At 42.6% G+C, this 15,696-nt stretch overlaps 1 protein-coding gene across 1 annotated transcript; it reads right to left on the bottom strand.

Annotated features, from left to right (window-relative positions):
- Positions 1-312: 312 nt before the first annotated feature.
- On the bottom strand, positions 313-8,499 carry CSRP3 (cysteine and glycine-rich protein 3 (cardiac LIM protein)). The gene is made up of 5 exons (XM_010018869.1): positions 8,374-8,499; positions 4,246-4,414; positions 2,390-2,525; positions 1,603-1,696; positions 313-510 (listed from the first exon to the last, which is right to left on the bottom strand). Exons 1-5 carry the CDS (start codon positions 8,483-8,485, stop codon positions 431-433), a joined length of 591 nt encoding a protein of 196 aa, XP_010017171.1. The 5' UTR covers positions 8,486-8,499; the 3' UTR covers positions 313-430.
- Positions 8,500-15,696: the final 7,197 nt, after the last annotated feature.

The following is a 15,696-nucleotide window of genomic DNA, read 5'->3' as shown; positions in this document are numbered from 1 at the left end:
GAAGTGGGGGATTTAATTCATCTCGGTGAAATGCATTTATCTGTGATGTTGTAGAACAATGCACAAGCAAATTCAAGAAAAAGCAACGTGAAGCAGTAGCAGGACTTTATTGTAGCTTGTAAACATACAATAACAAAACTTACAACACTGTATTCTAAGAAAATATTGATTTGCTTCAGAAATACCTCCCTTTGAGAGAAAGAATTTCAAATCCCTTTTAAATGTCTCAAAGTGAATCACATCTACTTTGCCTTTCCTAAGCTAATCTAAGAATTTCTTAAGATACAAGCTTACAAGTTTTTTCCTGCAAAGTGAAAAAGATTAAACAAATGCCCTAGGTTCTTAGCAACATATGATCTTTAATGTTTTACTTGACAGCTGTTGGGTGGTGGCATCAACAGCAGTTTGAGTCTGTTGCGTCCGTTGCTTCTCATTGGCACTCCTTCTTTTCCACTTGAGTGAGGCCACCAAAGCCAATTCCTTTGGGACCAAAATTTTTTGCGTAGCAAACTGCAAAAGGAGGAGGGAGGTAAATGGTATTTTGAATGTTTTCACATAGAGGTAAATGACTTTTGGCTTTAGTACTACTACAAAATTAACGTTAATAAAAGGAAGGAAATCTGAAATGGTTTCATTCCCAGAAGTGTCAGTGTACAGTTGGAGTCACATGTTTGAATTAAACAGAAGTTGCATCTGATCTTCTCCAAAAAAAAATAAAGGAACTATATGCATTTAGGATGTAACATTTTCATTAAAGCTACTTTGCTGCCTGAAAACACCCAGTAAAACTTGGTCTGCACGAGTAATACAGGTAGAGTAATAAGTCAGAAATTTTACAGGGAGGTTAAAAGAGGATAGTTCAGAAACTATTGATGGTAGTTTCCATTTCAACTTTGTATTGCTAAGTGTATGCATAGCTATTTGTCAGAACTCTGCTAAGGAAGTAGTAAAGGTCAGCAGATTTCTGCAGATATGCTGATTTGATCACATGTAGTTGTCACTGTACCCAAAGCCACAGAATTTACGTATTCTCCTCCAGGATTCCCTATCGAGTTTAGCCTAGGATAAAAAAACTTTGCATGTTTTTCCCCTTAAGCTATTTCTAAGAGTCAAGTGAAATCTGTGAACTTTCTTGATCCAAGAAAAACATTTGGATGTATAATTTAGCATTAATGTGGAAGAATCTTTGAACTTTCACTGGCAAGAACTCAAATTAGGACTCAAATTAGATCTTGCATCATGACAACCTTTAGAGATCTGTATCTTTGTGGATATTTTACGTTGTTTTTAGTGAGTGAGATTCTGCAGGTACAAGACGCTGCCCAGCAGATCTGGCCAGTGTTCCTGTTAGAAGGTCTGAGGACAGAGGTGAGAGAGTGTTACACTTGTAGAAAAATTACAACTTGAAAAATTCCATGTTTACAGTAGAAGATGAAACTGCAATGTTACTTTTGCTTTCAGAAAGTTGTTAAAAAAAGATAAAATGGGATTTTGTGGAGTAGTGAAGCCTACAGCAAGGTAAATCATGGTGGCAGTACTAGGTCTGAAGAGACTCATTTTTGGTTGTCTCAGTAACCCAGTTCAGCTCTTTGCAGTTCTTACCTTTACAGTAGAGCTCTCCATCTTTGTCTGTAACATTCGTGGATTCTAAGCTCTTCCCACAAATAGCGCAACGGAAGCATGTCTTATGCCAAGGCTGAGGAAATGAAGGCAATTCATTTTATATTACCAAAAGCACACAGCTAGCAGATAGAAGGAACAAAACTATTGATTTTTATGGTGTGAAAAGGTTAACATAATTTTGCTGGTCATATGGCTTCCATTTTTAGACATTCTGGGTTAGTCTTTTTTCGGTTACTTTATTATCCCATGTCAAAATCTAACCTAGTCACTCTGTTATTAATGAAGGTCAGGTGAAAAGCAGGGAGCTATAACGTTACTCTTGGTTTGGCCACTTCTTTGATATGCAGAGATAATATTCTAGTGAGAGTTCCTAGAGCAGACAGCTAGCATGTCATGTGAGACAGGCCTTTGTTTTTTCTAGCCGTGGGATCTCTAATAAATCTGCAATTGTCACTACCAATAAATGTTGGAATGGTAAATATCCCCAGAGATGATGATAGAATAACAGTGCTGGTAGAGTTAGCCTTAACAGAGACCAGGAGTTGTTCTTCAGACACAAACAAGATATATAAAGTTGAAGTCATCTTAAGAAAAGCACATGGTGTTAAACCTGGAATGTACATCAGACTCTAGCAATTTACTGATTCATCCTTGTGTGTTTTTCATTTGACACTGAGCAAAAACTTAAAAGATCAAGGACCTATTTGTGGTAGTTTCTCACCATTATAGAAGTGTGTTTGTTTCTGGTCCTGTAGTAACTACTTACTTTTCCTCCTCCCATGATCTTCTCTGCAGCATACACTGATTTGCCACAACGGGGACATTTATCCACATCTACCATCATTTTGGCAAACTTTGATGGATTAGTTGGTGTAGAAGGGCGAGCAGGCTTGGGCGAGCCCCTAAAAGAGAAGTTCCCAGTATATTAAAATACTGCTTAAACTGTAGAGTTCATTCTGGAAATGTAATTTAATGATTTTTTTTTTTTTTTGTAAGGGTTATATATTAAATGACTGGTTCTAGACATGTGAAAGGGAAAAAAAATGCAAGTTTCTATTGAATTCTGTATTGTGTGATTGAAAAGCTCATGCTGTAACCTGTTTGGGACTGAGTACGCGGAGCTGATAGCAGCCACGTACAGAAAAGGTTATATTTAATGAAAAGTGAAAGTAGAAGAATGTTGCATTATTGAGAGGCAAGAGGGAAAACACAAGCAAAAGACTTCTCTGTTCTTTCTAACTGGCTGTCTGCTGGCGCTTACTGAGTGGAAAACAGAAATGAGATTTTGCATGCTGCTGTTTCATTAGTCTCTGTGAGGTTTAAACAGGGAACTTAGAACGGGGTTCTTGGCTGGCCCACATTCAAAAGCACATCAGGAGAGCAGCTTTGCTTTGTACTTCTGTGCTTTGTGCTTTATGTCTTGGTGTGAGCTGAAAGTCTTTCACAGAACAGCTTTTGAATTATCAGCTTGTTGGGCTGCAGCAGGTCACTGAGTCTACACAGTGTGACAGTTTTTGATGCAGAACTGTGCCTGTAATGGATTCATATCTTATGAGGAGCTACAGTTAAATACCTTATTTAAACTTTTGTTTCCTGCACAGGATATTGGTTAATTGGCTTCCTTATACCAGAAGAAAGCATCATTCATTTTGGAATGTGCAGCTTTGTGGATCTGTCCTGGGTTCAGCTGTAGCAGTTACTTTTCTCTTTCCTAGTAGCTGGTGCAGTGCTGTGTTTCTGACTTTCAGCCTGGGAACAACGCTGATAACACCGATGGTTTTAGTTGTTGCTCAGTAATGTTTACTCTGAGCAAGGACTTTCTCAGTCTCATGCTCTGCCAGGGAGGAGGGGAAGCCGGGAGGAAGCAGAGACAGGACACCTGACCCAAACTGCCCAAAGGGCTATTCCACACCACAGCACGTCATGCCCAGTATAGAAACTGGGGGGAGTTACCCGGAAGGCCCAGATCGCTGCTCGGGTCGGGCTGGGTATCGGTCGGTGGGTGGTGAGCGGTTGTGTCCTCTCCCCTTGTTATTCCTCTTATCATTATCATTGGTAGCAGTAGTGGTTTGTATTATACCTTAGTTACTGGAGTGCTCTTATCTCAACCCGTGGGAGTCACATTCCTCTGATTCTCCTCCCCATCCCTCCGGGAGAAGGGGGGAAGAAAGGGGAGGAGCAAGTGAGCAGCTGCGTGGTTCTGAGTTACCGGCTGGGATTAAATCACGACAGAATCATAGGAAAATACTATAAAAATGCTCTGTCAGAGAGGATTATGTGCTTTTGGAAGACGGTATTCCGTTAGCATTCCTTTGTTCAAACATCTCTGTGTGTTTGCAAGTGTTACTTTGAGCCACAGGGTGGATTTAGAAATGCTATTTCCTCCATTGAGAGGAGAGTTAACAGTATGTGGTAGTGTGATTATTTTTCTAGCAGTAAAACCTCACTGTTTTAGCTTCTGACGGGGGAGGGGGAAATAATCTAATTTTCTATGCTGAATGTGACTTTACAACTGTGCTACTAATGGTAGATTGCAATTGTAGTGGATATTTACACCTATAGTGGCATATAAAGGCCAGAAGAAGCACCAGCAAAAGGTGCTGTCAGTGGGATGTAACTCACTGTTGCAGATTCAAGCCCAGATGGTCACCAGTGTCAGTGCTGAGACATCCTGCCCCTTGTCCAAAGCCAATTCCTTTGGGACCATATTTTCTCCCGTAACAAGTTTTGCAGTAGATTTCAGATTCATGTGCTGCCACTGTGGTACTGTCCAGAGCTTTCCTGCAAGCCACTGAGAATAGGAGAGAAGAGGCATTTTTATACATCTGCATTTTCAAACTGGAATTGATAAAGTTCAGAATAATGACAATTCCTGTTATAAATACAGGAAAAGAAGATAGTCTGTAGTCGGTATAGAAATTCACCGGGCTGTTGCTGAAGTAGTTGTGCGTGCACTCAAGCATTGTCACTTTGAAGTTCTACTCTTACCCTAGGAAAACCATGGGCTCATCAAGACAACTTGTCTAGATCTTGTGAAGGTTAAGATGGATTTGAGATCATCGTCCTGAACTCCCAAACCTTAAAAACTGGCAAAAAGGAGGTTGCAGAGGTGTTGGTTCTCCTGTGTGTCTGCATCTTTTGAACTAGTCACTCTGAGTCTGTGGTGCCTTTCTCATCCCAGCCCAGGCTGTTTTACATGGCATGTTTCTAAGAGAGGGTATAAGGTACATACCATGTCCGGGGCAAGCAGGACGTGTGTTTTTATTTACTTGATGAGTTGTGGTGCAAGGCAAAGCAACAATCCCGAGTAACTGGTAGACTCTGCTCTGTTAAGACTTCCTCCAGGAGGGCAAGAGTACAATTATAGCTGTTCCAAAACCAGAGACCTCTTCCTCATCAGGTTCTTAATAGAGAAATACTGCTTGGTTTAGCTCACTAGGAACAGTCTGGGAGACTTTTAGACAGGAGGTGCCATAGGAATGCCCAGTATTTGTAATGGAATACATGTTACATTCTCTACAACACTGCTTTAAACCAAGCCCCAACTTGGAAAGACCAAAAGTTAAATGAATGCTGACAGCTGCTTATCTGTGGAGCTCAGCAAGCGAGTATCCTTGTTCTGGGAAACAAGAGCTAAGCGGAGTTGCTGAGATGGGTCTTACACATGGTTGCTCTCCTCTGAAACCTGGTCAGTGCTTAGAGGCTGAATCTGTTACCAGACCAGGGGGTTCTCCTTGCTGCCAGTGGATGGAAAGTGGACAATAATGAATGGCAATAAAACAGTAGCTACGCTCCTCATCTGCTTGGTGAATGTGTGTGCTGCACTGTTGTGGGTACGTGGCATGAGGTGCTTCCTACCCCACTGCGAGAGGATGAAGCTTTCAGTTCAGAGTGCTTCTAGAAAAGAAGGGGTTCGTACAATGCTTAGAAATCGAAATTTCAGCACTTCTTAGAAATTGCTCGATGTGTCAATGGTGGTTGATAATGGGGGAGGGGAGAATAGGCAACAACCTTCTAACCAACGTGTGCGCCACAGTGCATTCCAGTCATGCACAGGCTCTTGAGAGCTGGATAAATGAAGGTGCTTAGCTCACATAAGCCACAGAAACCTGTGAAATACAGAAGTATGGGCAGTAGTTGAAAGTTCAAGCTCTCGCAGAGCTAGCTGTTTGATTAGCCCCTTTCCCCCCATGCTTATTTTTACTGTCCTACTGTGAGTCTAAATTCACCCGCATCGGGGAATTTAAGCTGATACTGGAACCTTTGCAGCTTCAATTCTATTACTCTGTGTGTGTGTTTGGGGGAGATAATTTGCAAGGACCTTTATAGTTAATAGAAATAAAACGAAGGCTTCTGTAAATGTGTGAACCTGATCTCGTCATGCTACAGTCTCTTCTGCTTTGAGATGATAATTATGTTTGCTAAGGGAGTTAAGGGATGATGGAAACTCTAGGAGCAGATAAAACGTTTCTATTTCTGGCACTTTAGGGATAGAGTATCAATTCACTATAACAGATGGAGCAAAAGCCCTTGAAGGGCTACTGTTGAAATAACTTTGAGACCTGTCATCTGCCAACAGATACCGTCGGCGAGCCTGCCCGAAGAAGTTTCAGGTTAACAATGTGAGATCCTGCCAAATGTCCATCACAACTGCGGGCTGAGTAAACGCTGTCGGGGAAACAAGGTAGGCAAACGTCATCTCATAATGTTTGTAGGGGAAAAACTCTGGAGTAGAGAGAGTTTGATTTATAGTTTAGTTTCTCTGGTTCTTACTGTGTTCACAGGTTGGTTGGGATTGTTTATGATTTTGGCTAAATTGAACTTTTTGGCTGAAAAACACCTGGTGTGGTTTGTCTGGTCAAATAGAATGTAAAATACTGAATATCTTTCAAATATATTTGAGATAAAAATCTAGAAAAGTCCAGCTAAATAGGTTAAGTGTTTCTGTACCTGAGATTAGGTCAGGGAGGATTGTTTTTGAAAACCTGTAATTGGTTCATTGAAAAGCCTATGAACATGATACATGATACTGAGTCATCCAGAGCTGCTGATTAGTGTGTGTGAATCATGGGGAAAATAAAGCCAATTAACATACCTCTTGTATGCCAGCTGGGCTTAGAGGCATCTTTAGTTTCTGACCTTAAACGTACTTCTGCTAGGAATCCTTTTTTTAGTATCTAACCTACTAATAATTTAATTCAGACTTACAACTGCCAGGGGCAAATCAACAAGCTCCATGAAATCCCCAACCAACCAAAATCAACCGAGAAAAAAACCCCCACAACAAAACAAACAAACAGCTGGTAGAGCTAATGGAGGTATGTTGTTGGTCATGAATCACTAGAAAAAAATCAGTTATGCTAAGAATGAAGCTTTAACTTGTTCCTATTAGGAGGGAGAGAAATGTTAGTAACTATGCCCTATTAGAACAGCTGGTTATTTCTATTAGACTCTAGAGAGTCTACTCGTTTGTTTTCTGCTGTATCATTTTCTAGCATTTAGTAAAGCACAAGCATCAGTTAAAGCTTTTCTCGTAACTGCCACATTCATGTCTCTCCCTATAGTTTCTCTGATACCCAGTGATTAGTTGTTATCGTCAGCACATGGAAGCAATAAGAAGTCTCTAGGTTTGACAAAACTGAGACTTTTGTTTACCAGTCTGTAAGAACTGGCTGAAGGTTGTCAATCAACTGAAAACTTGAGGAAATTCTTTCTTACTCAGTGTTTTATGCGTCATTTGCAGGGTACTTAGAGAAAGGCAAAGACAGCTTGAGGGTGTCCTTCAGACTGAATTCTGCATAGCACTGTACCATGCCATCTGGGCATGCTGGATCAGTCTCATGCCTCCAAATGAGAAAAGAAGGTGAAAAATTGGATTCTAAGGCTTCTAAGCTGTCATGCTGGAATTTATACTGCTAAATCTCAAGTACTAAATCTCAACCATTGCCTGAAAAGTAAACTATTTAGCTATCTTTAGTTCTTATCTAGATAATGGCTTTAAGTTGACAGAGAGGAGATTTAGATTAGGCATTAGCCAGAAGTTGTTCCCTGTGAGGGTGCTGAGGCGCTGGCACAGGTTGCCCAGAGAAGCTGTGGCTGCCCCATCCCTGGCAGTGTTCAAGGCCAGGCTGGACACAGGGGCTTGGAGCAACCTGCTCTAGTGGAAGGTGTCCCTGCCCATGGCAGGGGGTTCGCACTGGATGAGCCTTAAGGTCCTTTCCACCCCAAACCAGTCTGGGATTGCTTGCTGCAAAGGGCTGGAAAATGGGCTTTGATTACTGAAAGCTGCTATGAAGTGGCATGATGGCATTTCGGAAAACTGGCTGCTGCTTTGGAAAAGAGATATGGTTGTTTTCCACCCTTCTGTGATTAAAAAGGTGGGAAATGAGTTTTCCCTTTAGGTTTCTAGAGAGTGCCGGACCAGAATCTGTCTGACTGTGCTGTACTTTAGGTAGGATGACTAACGTGTGTCTGCCCTCTACTTTGAACTTCCCCAGAAGTGAGATGCCTAAGTGTCACAGAACTTCCTCTGTATGAAATCCAGTCTGATGCTGGTTGCTTCCACCATCCTGTATGTTGCCCAGGATGTTTAAACTGCTCAAGGTATCCCATGAGCAATTAAATTGGGGAAACTATGAAACTTCTTTGTTGCATGCAGAGTAATACAAAAGCAAATTTACTGTTTTTAATGGGAGCTTCCTACAGAGCTATGGGAATACTGTGGAGTTAGAAGGGTGTAGCCCAGCTTACTGCAGAGGAAGCATGTCTTGTGGAAACTCCTTCCATTGCACTGGATTTCCTCAGCGTGGTACACGGTCTTTCCACAGGCCCCGCATTTGGCTCCGCCTCCCCAGTTCGGCATCTTTATATCTGAAGGGTAGCCTAGAAAACCAAATTTTATCATTAAATACATCACCAAAAGTGAATTATTTTAAACACAACTGTCCTGTGGGACCCTTTTCTGTAAATAAGGATATTCCGTAGCTCGGTATATTGTGATGGTAAGTATGTGAAAGGTGTTTTGGTGAAAAGGTGCCAGGATCACTCAAACCTCCTCTGGAGAAGTGGATCTAGCATTTATTTTCCAACAAATAGTCATTTTCTTTCAGTTCTGCCCTCCCCTGTACCCCAGCGTAGCCTTTTCCCCTCTGTTTTTGCTCTGTATCTGTTGATCTGTTTTTTTAATTTTTAATGGAGGTGAGCAATCACTTTGAAGCTTCACAGGAGTTTGAGCAAACATGTGGACAGTATTTGGCGTTGTTTTCTACAGAACAGCGTTCTAGAGTCTCTGCTAAGAGACAGCAGGTAGAACTATCTGTACCTCTCCAAAGCAAGTGCTAGTTCATCCAGTGCCACGAGCTCCCTCTGTGACATGTATAAAGATCATTTTCGGTGTCAGTATGGTATCATTTTGTACAGTTCCTACCTGGATAATTCCACTTCAAAGTTTAACGAATATGCGATGTTATTTCAGAGGACACTTTAAAAGAAACAAGTTCTTTCCTGCTTTCCCGCATGCCACAGCTGTAAGATACTGTGCTGCGCAGCCGTTATGAACAAATGAGTTCCTGAGGTGCTTAAGGTGTGTTTTTCTTTGCCAATTGTTTTTAAAATCTAAATATCGGGGGAAAAGAGAGTAGTAGTTACTGTTCAGTCCTTGCCATTCCAGTTGCTGTTGGAATGACTTGCCCAAGGTCACACAGGAGGGCACTGTGGGAGCCAGCAGCCCAGTTTAGGTCGCCTGACATAAGTGAGTGTCCTTCCTGATGACTGCGCTATCACTCACCTGAAACAACCCCAACCTATGGTTTGCTCTTCTGTTTTCTTGTTTGAGTCATCGTTTCTGGAAAGGCTGCGACGTCATCTTGTCACCTGCACGTCGCGTTATCGGGTTGTTCCAAGCTCCTGGCACAGGCCTTCCTTCTCCTTCTTGGAAAACCAGTCACTTTCTTATTATAGTTCTTTTGAAGCCTGCTTCTGCTATTTGTGTTTGATTAAATTCACTAGAAGATACTCTTTACTAAGAGGAGTTTGAATGTGAATCAGGCCTGACACCCAAGAATTTTCTTATGAGGTTGAGAGAGGGGAATTTATCACAGCAGTGCTGTAACATAGCTGGTATTTTCAGTGGCTTGGATTTTAGACTAACATTTCATGATTTCTGTGCATTGGATGCTAATGTCTCATGTTTATCATCCTCTTGGAGACCTCTGCACCGTATCTCCTCAATTACAGCCTGAAATGGACAAATTCTACATGCTGGCTCTGCAAGCTGGACCTGAAGGTGATTTTTTTCTGGCATCTAACATTAAAACTTGTGCCATGGTCTAAAGACACGTCCAGCAAAAGGAAGGTGTCACAAGAGTGTGTGCACACAGTGAAGCAGTACCACTGAAGATACATGGTCATGTTTTACAAACAGTGCTTGAGAACAGTGGGGATACGAGCATCTCCAAACATTTCTGCTGTGGTTTTAGTATATCCTTAACCCTGTATAATTCCATTTCACTGTTGGGGCTGTTACCTGTGGTGGACAGCATACCTACTGTCCTCATGTGAGATCCAACCTCTTCTTCTCTTTGTGAGGCTGGTTTACCTGAACAACCTCCCTGGCTCGGTCAGCCTAGTCCTGTGCTGTCATACAGCATCGTTCCTCTCCTTCAGGCCCTATCTGCTCTCTTGAGAGGCTGTTCACAAGCCTAACTACTCTGATAGCTAGAAAAGAGTAATGCATAAGGGAGAAGAAAACTCATCTTACCTCTAACTCTGTTAATCCGTACTGCAACACGTAAGAAGCAAAAATCTGATGTAGCTGAAATAAGGAGCAAAAATAACCGCGCACAAGGAACAGACAGTTCCTTGTTTGGTCCCTTCTTACTCGGTGAAGGCGTTACTGAACAAGCACTGTTAACATCTTTTTTCCTTCTTTTAAATGGGAGATGAAGGAATGGGAGAAACCTTTCACGTAGGTAAAATCTTTTTGTCTCATTGCACCATTCTTAGCTTTTCTCCTATTTATGTACTTTGGTACTGTGCCTTTTTTCTTATTTAGTAGAAGTAATGGAAGTAATGTGTTGAATGTTTTAAGAGAAAGGAGATTGAAAAGAGGGAAATCAGTTTGGTGACACTTTCTTGAAAACTCAAATGAAGTTTTTGTGTTCATAGTGTTCCCTTTCAAACCACGTTTCCAGTCGGGTCCCTTCCCAGCTGGAGCAGCGCTGACAGCTGCCTGGGAGGAGAGTGGGTTGTATCTCCAGTCTCCGTCAAACTGCTTCTGCTGGTTTAGTTCCCCTCAAAGGCACATCAGGCATCTCAGTCTGTGGCAATGGCATACTTGTTGGACAGCAGCTCTAGTTACATCATTAGCTGAAGGGAAAAAATAACCTCTGAAAAGAGGCTGATAGTGCGCGATAGTGAACCTTGTGCTGTTACAGGCTGGGGTTAGAGCTCTGAAGAAAGCCACTGCTCCTGGGGCTAATTATGGCAACATGACTGGGCATGCATACACATTTTCCATGTCTTTCTGGCATCACCTGATGGGAAGCTGTAGGAGAAAGAAGTCACAGTGAAAATGTTCCCATGAGGATCCCAGCATAAGAAGGGCAGCAAGTGCCTGGATTAACTGCTGGGTGAGGAACCAGGGCAGGTCCCAGCTCCTCATGTCCTTGCTGTGCTCATCTCTCCAAACACTGAACTGCAGGGGCCATCCCTGTGGATGCTCTCTGTGCAGCAAGCAGCATTACTAAGGACAAGTAAAATCCACAGGGTATGTGGCACTCACAGATTTCTACTCATCTAAATTATAATGGTGGATAAATTGCAAATAGAATTCCATCTCCTATTTGTCATAAGAAAAAATACACTCAAAGTCTTGATTTCTCTTAATTTCATGGGGTGTCACTATCTAAATCCCCTTGAAGTTCCCTGACCTTTGTTGTCTTAATCTGGCTAACTTGTAGTGGTTGCTAAGCACATGGTGTATAGCGGGGAGTAGAGTTGGACCCATTCTAAATCTGTCAAGTGTATGACAGGGAAACTTGTGTGTGTTAGTATGGCAGTGGTGGCAGGCACTTGCAGTACTGTTAAGCTGGAGGAGTGTTTTGGGCTTGCTGTAATAATATTCAGCAGCTTGTATCATTCCCTGTCAAAATGCAGCTGCTACGTGGAGTAGAATTTACACACATTGGATGTGCAGCCAAGGGTACGTGCTTCCTGTTATTTAGAGCTTGTAATGCTGCTCTACAGGCCAGCCTCAGAGCAAAGGGGCCTTTGAAGTCCTTCTGTGCTCTGCACTGGTGTGAAGAAATGTGGGCTGTGAGGCACAGCGTGCAGATCTGGATGTCACTGAACTAGCACAGAGTGTCTCTAATCAGAGTGCTGTTGGTAAGAACCTATTTAGATCCACTGATCTAAATGGGAAGTGGATGCCTGATGTAGTTGTGTAGAGGAGTAAAAGGCAGTGCCGGTGCTACGCAGTGTGGTGCAGGTAAAAAAGATGCTAAAAGTAATTCTGCCAAGCACAAGGCTTTTCCCTTCTAAATGCTTACACGTGTGATAATCTAGAGCTCAGGTTGTATCCGAATGGACTGCAGAAGTCGCATGTGGTGTGGTTGGGGGGATTACCTCAGGGGGCCACATGCACTACAGGATGGCTTTGAAGGATAAATGGAGTGGGAAATGTTGGTTCATGACCACTGGCACAACTGGTGGTAGAAGTGCTGGATCAGGACCAATGGCCTGGCACCTCTCTCTGGTTTAGTCCCAGCTAGCTGTTCAGTGTTTGAGTTGGAAGGGACCTTAAAGTTCATCCAGTTCCAACCTTCTGCCCCAGGCAGGGACACCTTCCACTAGAGCAGGTTGCTCCAAGCCCATGTCCAACCTGGCCTTGAACACTGCCAGGGATGGGGCAGCCACAGCTTCTCTGGGCAACCTGTGCCAGCGCCTCAGCACCCTCACAGGGAAGAGCTTCTGCCTCAGAGCTCATCTCAGTCTACCCTCTGTTAGGTTAAATCCATTTCCTCTTGTCCTGTCCTTACAGGCCCTGGTCCAAAGCCCCTCTTCCAGGTTTCTTGTAGCCCCTTTAGGCACTAGAAGCTGCCCTAGGGTCTTACTGGAGCCTTCTCTTCTCCATGCTAAATGAGCCTAGTTAAAAGTGTAATAATACCAATTCCTTCCCTAATAAATAACCAGTAATAATATCAAATCACTACACTGAAATGCAAGTATCAAGGCCACACTGGAAATTCTTTTCCCATCTGAAGTCTGTGGGAAGTGCCAGTGCAGCCAGGACTTCATTGTGGTATCTAATCATAGCTCTGCTGCTGACCTGTCCTGTGGCCACCAGTGGCTCCTTCAGCTGCCCTTAGTGTTACTGGGCTCTCCAGTAGCATGGGAATAAGGATGCAGATCTTCCATTATCAAAGCAGCAGTGAAATGTTTCTATCATTTTTCTCTTCAACTGCTGCTTGCTGTTTGGTTTTACCTGGATGTGTTTGCAACAGAAAGCACAGTTCCTGCCACTGCATCTCATTAAACCCGAGTATGGTCTAAATCCAATCCAGTGCAGCATGCATTCTCTCTCAGCAGAATAGATTCCCAACAGAGAGAACATTTGTCTTTGAAGATGGAGCTCATTTAATGAAGACATAATGTTAATAGGTATTTATAATCATAGAATTATATAACCATAGAATGGTTTGAGTTGGAAAGGACATTAAGATCATCTAGTTCCAAACCCCATCACTTATACACCAATGCAGTTCAACACTTATACACCAATGCATTACTTACACATCAATGCATTCAATGCATCACTTATACACCAGTTCATTTTAAGATGGTGTCATACATTCAGCTTCCACCACGATCTCCTGATGACTAGCACGGTTCCTTTATTTCTACAGTAAACCAGCATATAGAGATCAAGGGCTGGGAATTTCCACACTGGCACAGGGAAGGAGATGTTGATTTTTCATTGACACTGGTCACTCCAAGTTACACAAGCCCCTTTGAAACAAAGATTTTGGATGCCTTGATATGAAGTGTGTGTTGTGCAAAGCTGATAGAAAACCCCAGAGTCCTGTGTCTGAGTCCTGTGGTTTCATCTCTGCTCTTCCAGATGATCTATTATTTTCTAGCATGGTGATGCCACATTTCTTGTAAAACCTCCTCGATCTCTGCTTTTGCAGGAATTTAAGATTGCACTTAAAAAAATGAGACCTCCTGACACTAGAACAAGGTATTTGGTTCTGACTTAAAATACAACGACCCCACCATATGCTTATGTGTGACATGCTCAGAGTTCAGTTTGATCCACTGAATCCTGCTGTACAGATGACCCATTCCTTTTTCCAAACCTAATCCTGGGCCATCAACTTTCACTTTTCCTTCTATAAGATCCTTCTCTAAATCCTTATCTGTGCACTAAGTCTTCTAAGTGCCAAGTAAAACTGTTGCAGACTCTGAAATGGTGCCATGATGATTGAGATCATCGGTGAGGATCCCCACAGCCCTGGTCTTGCAGCACTCGTAGCTACTCAACAAGCTGAGAAGCAGTTGGCAGCTCCAAACCTTAACTACTGCTCTTAGCTCTGTAGCACTCTATTTCTGTACTACACCTACACATTTTTCTTTGTGAAGCAACAAGTACCACCTGTTAGGGAAAACCAAAGAATACTCAAACCCTTATATCAGTCTTCATAGAACCCAACATAGCTACTTACCGGAGTTGTTTGATGTTCCTCCTTATTTTCTTATGCCTTGAAGGGTTTGAACATGAGGGATTCCTGCACTCTTTAAATGCAGTGGCCACTGCTATCAGCCCTATAAGCTGGGAGGGGAGGGCAATGAGAGAGAGTTTCAGGGATCTGAGCAATGCCATTGCTATCACCAAGCTGAAAATAACCTCTGACAAAAGCCTGGCATTTCGTTTCCCTAATGTCCACTTGTGAGTAGGTGGACAACAATGCAGCCCCTCAGATTACACCTAGAGGGCATTCCGAACTGCAGGCGAATAGAACAGAAATAAAGATTCAAGTTGTAGAGTTGTTGCTGCATTGCTTAAATGTGAATCATAAAAGTAACGGTTCCTGAGATGAGGGTTCAGTCAGAAAGGGTCATGTTGCTGAAAGTAAGTTTCCAGAATAGTTATTACCAAAAAATAAATCAAAAACTGTAGGAACCACTCAAATTCACTTTTAAATCAAGAAGAATTTCCTTCTGATTTGATAGATGCGACTGGTGTGTCTTTTAGGGTACAGAGAACTATGCTTTTCACTCTCATCTATTTACTGTTTAATTCTTACTGGTTTTAAGCGTTAAGGTGGCCAGTAATACGTGTGATGTTCAGCATGTCTGGTCACTGCAGCTGTATTGGCCATGCCTAACCGAGCCCCCTTGGAAATGGATGATGCTGCAGGTACGTTAGAGATGTGGACAGTAATAAAGTGAATAAAGTTCACTTTCTACAGGGTTTTATTTTAAGTGCTTGAAATATTTATATGATCTAAAGATTTAGGAGCTAATTCTCATTTTCTAAAGGGACGCCTGAATTTGGCAGCTGTTTGGTGTCATGGATTTTGCTGTGTGTGGAAGAGCAGAGCCCCTTCAGCACAGGGGTTAAACACCACAGGTCTGAAGCTGGGGGTCTTCACTCTGGGGCTTTCACAGAAGTATGAGGAAATTGGACGTCAAATCCATGTCAGACTTTGGGATTTTACGGGCTTGGCTGAGGCTACTTTATAACTCTTAGAAGGCTACAGATCCATCACCTGTTGAGTCCAGCAAAGGTTTTTATAACACAGAGACAGGTCTTTGATGTAAAGTTGAAGGACTATTTTTTCCTGCAGCAAGAGAGCTGGATTCCATCTCTTCTTGGTCCTCCCCGGATAGTCAGTGGAACTCTTCCGCCTACGTCAAATAAGGCTAAATGCAGAGGTGACAGTGCAACATACACGGGATGAGCATTTCTGGTAGGATGGCAGTGAGGAGGAATTGAGGCAGGACTGAGCTCACTGTTGAAGGATGGAAAGCACTAAGCTTGTAACTACTTAGTGTTTGCACCCTTGGTGATTT

This window comes from Nestor notabilis, unplaced genomic scaffold, assembly GCF_000696875.1.
Source record: "Nestor notabilis isolate BGI_N333 unplaced genomic scaffold, ASM69687v1 scaffold957, whole genome shotgun sequence".
Taxonomy (NCBI): Eukaryota; Metazoa; Chordata; class Aves; order Psittaciformes; family Psittacidae; genus Nestor; species Nestor notabilis.
Note: the sequence above shows the minus strand (reverse complement) of the source record. Positions and strands in the feature narration are given on the sequence as shown.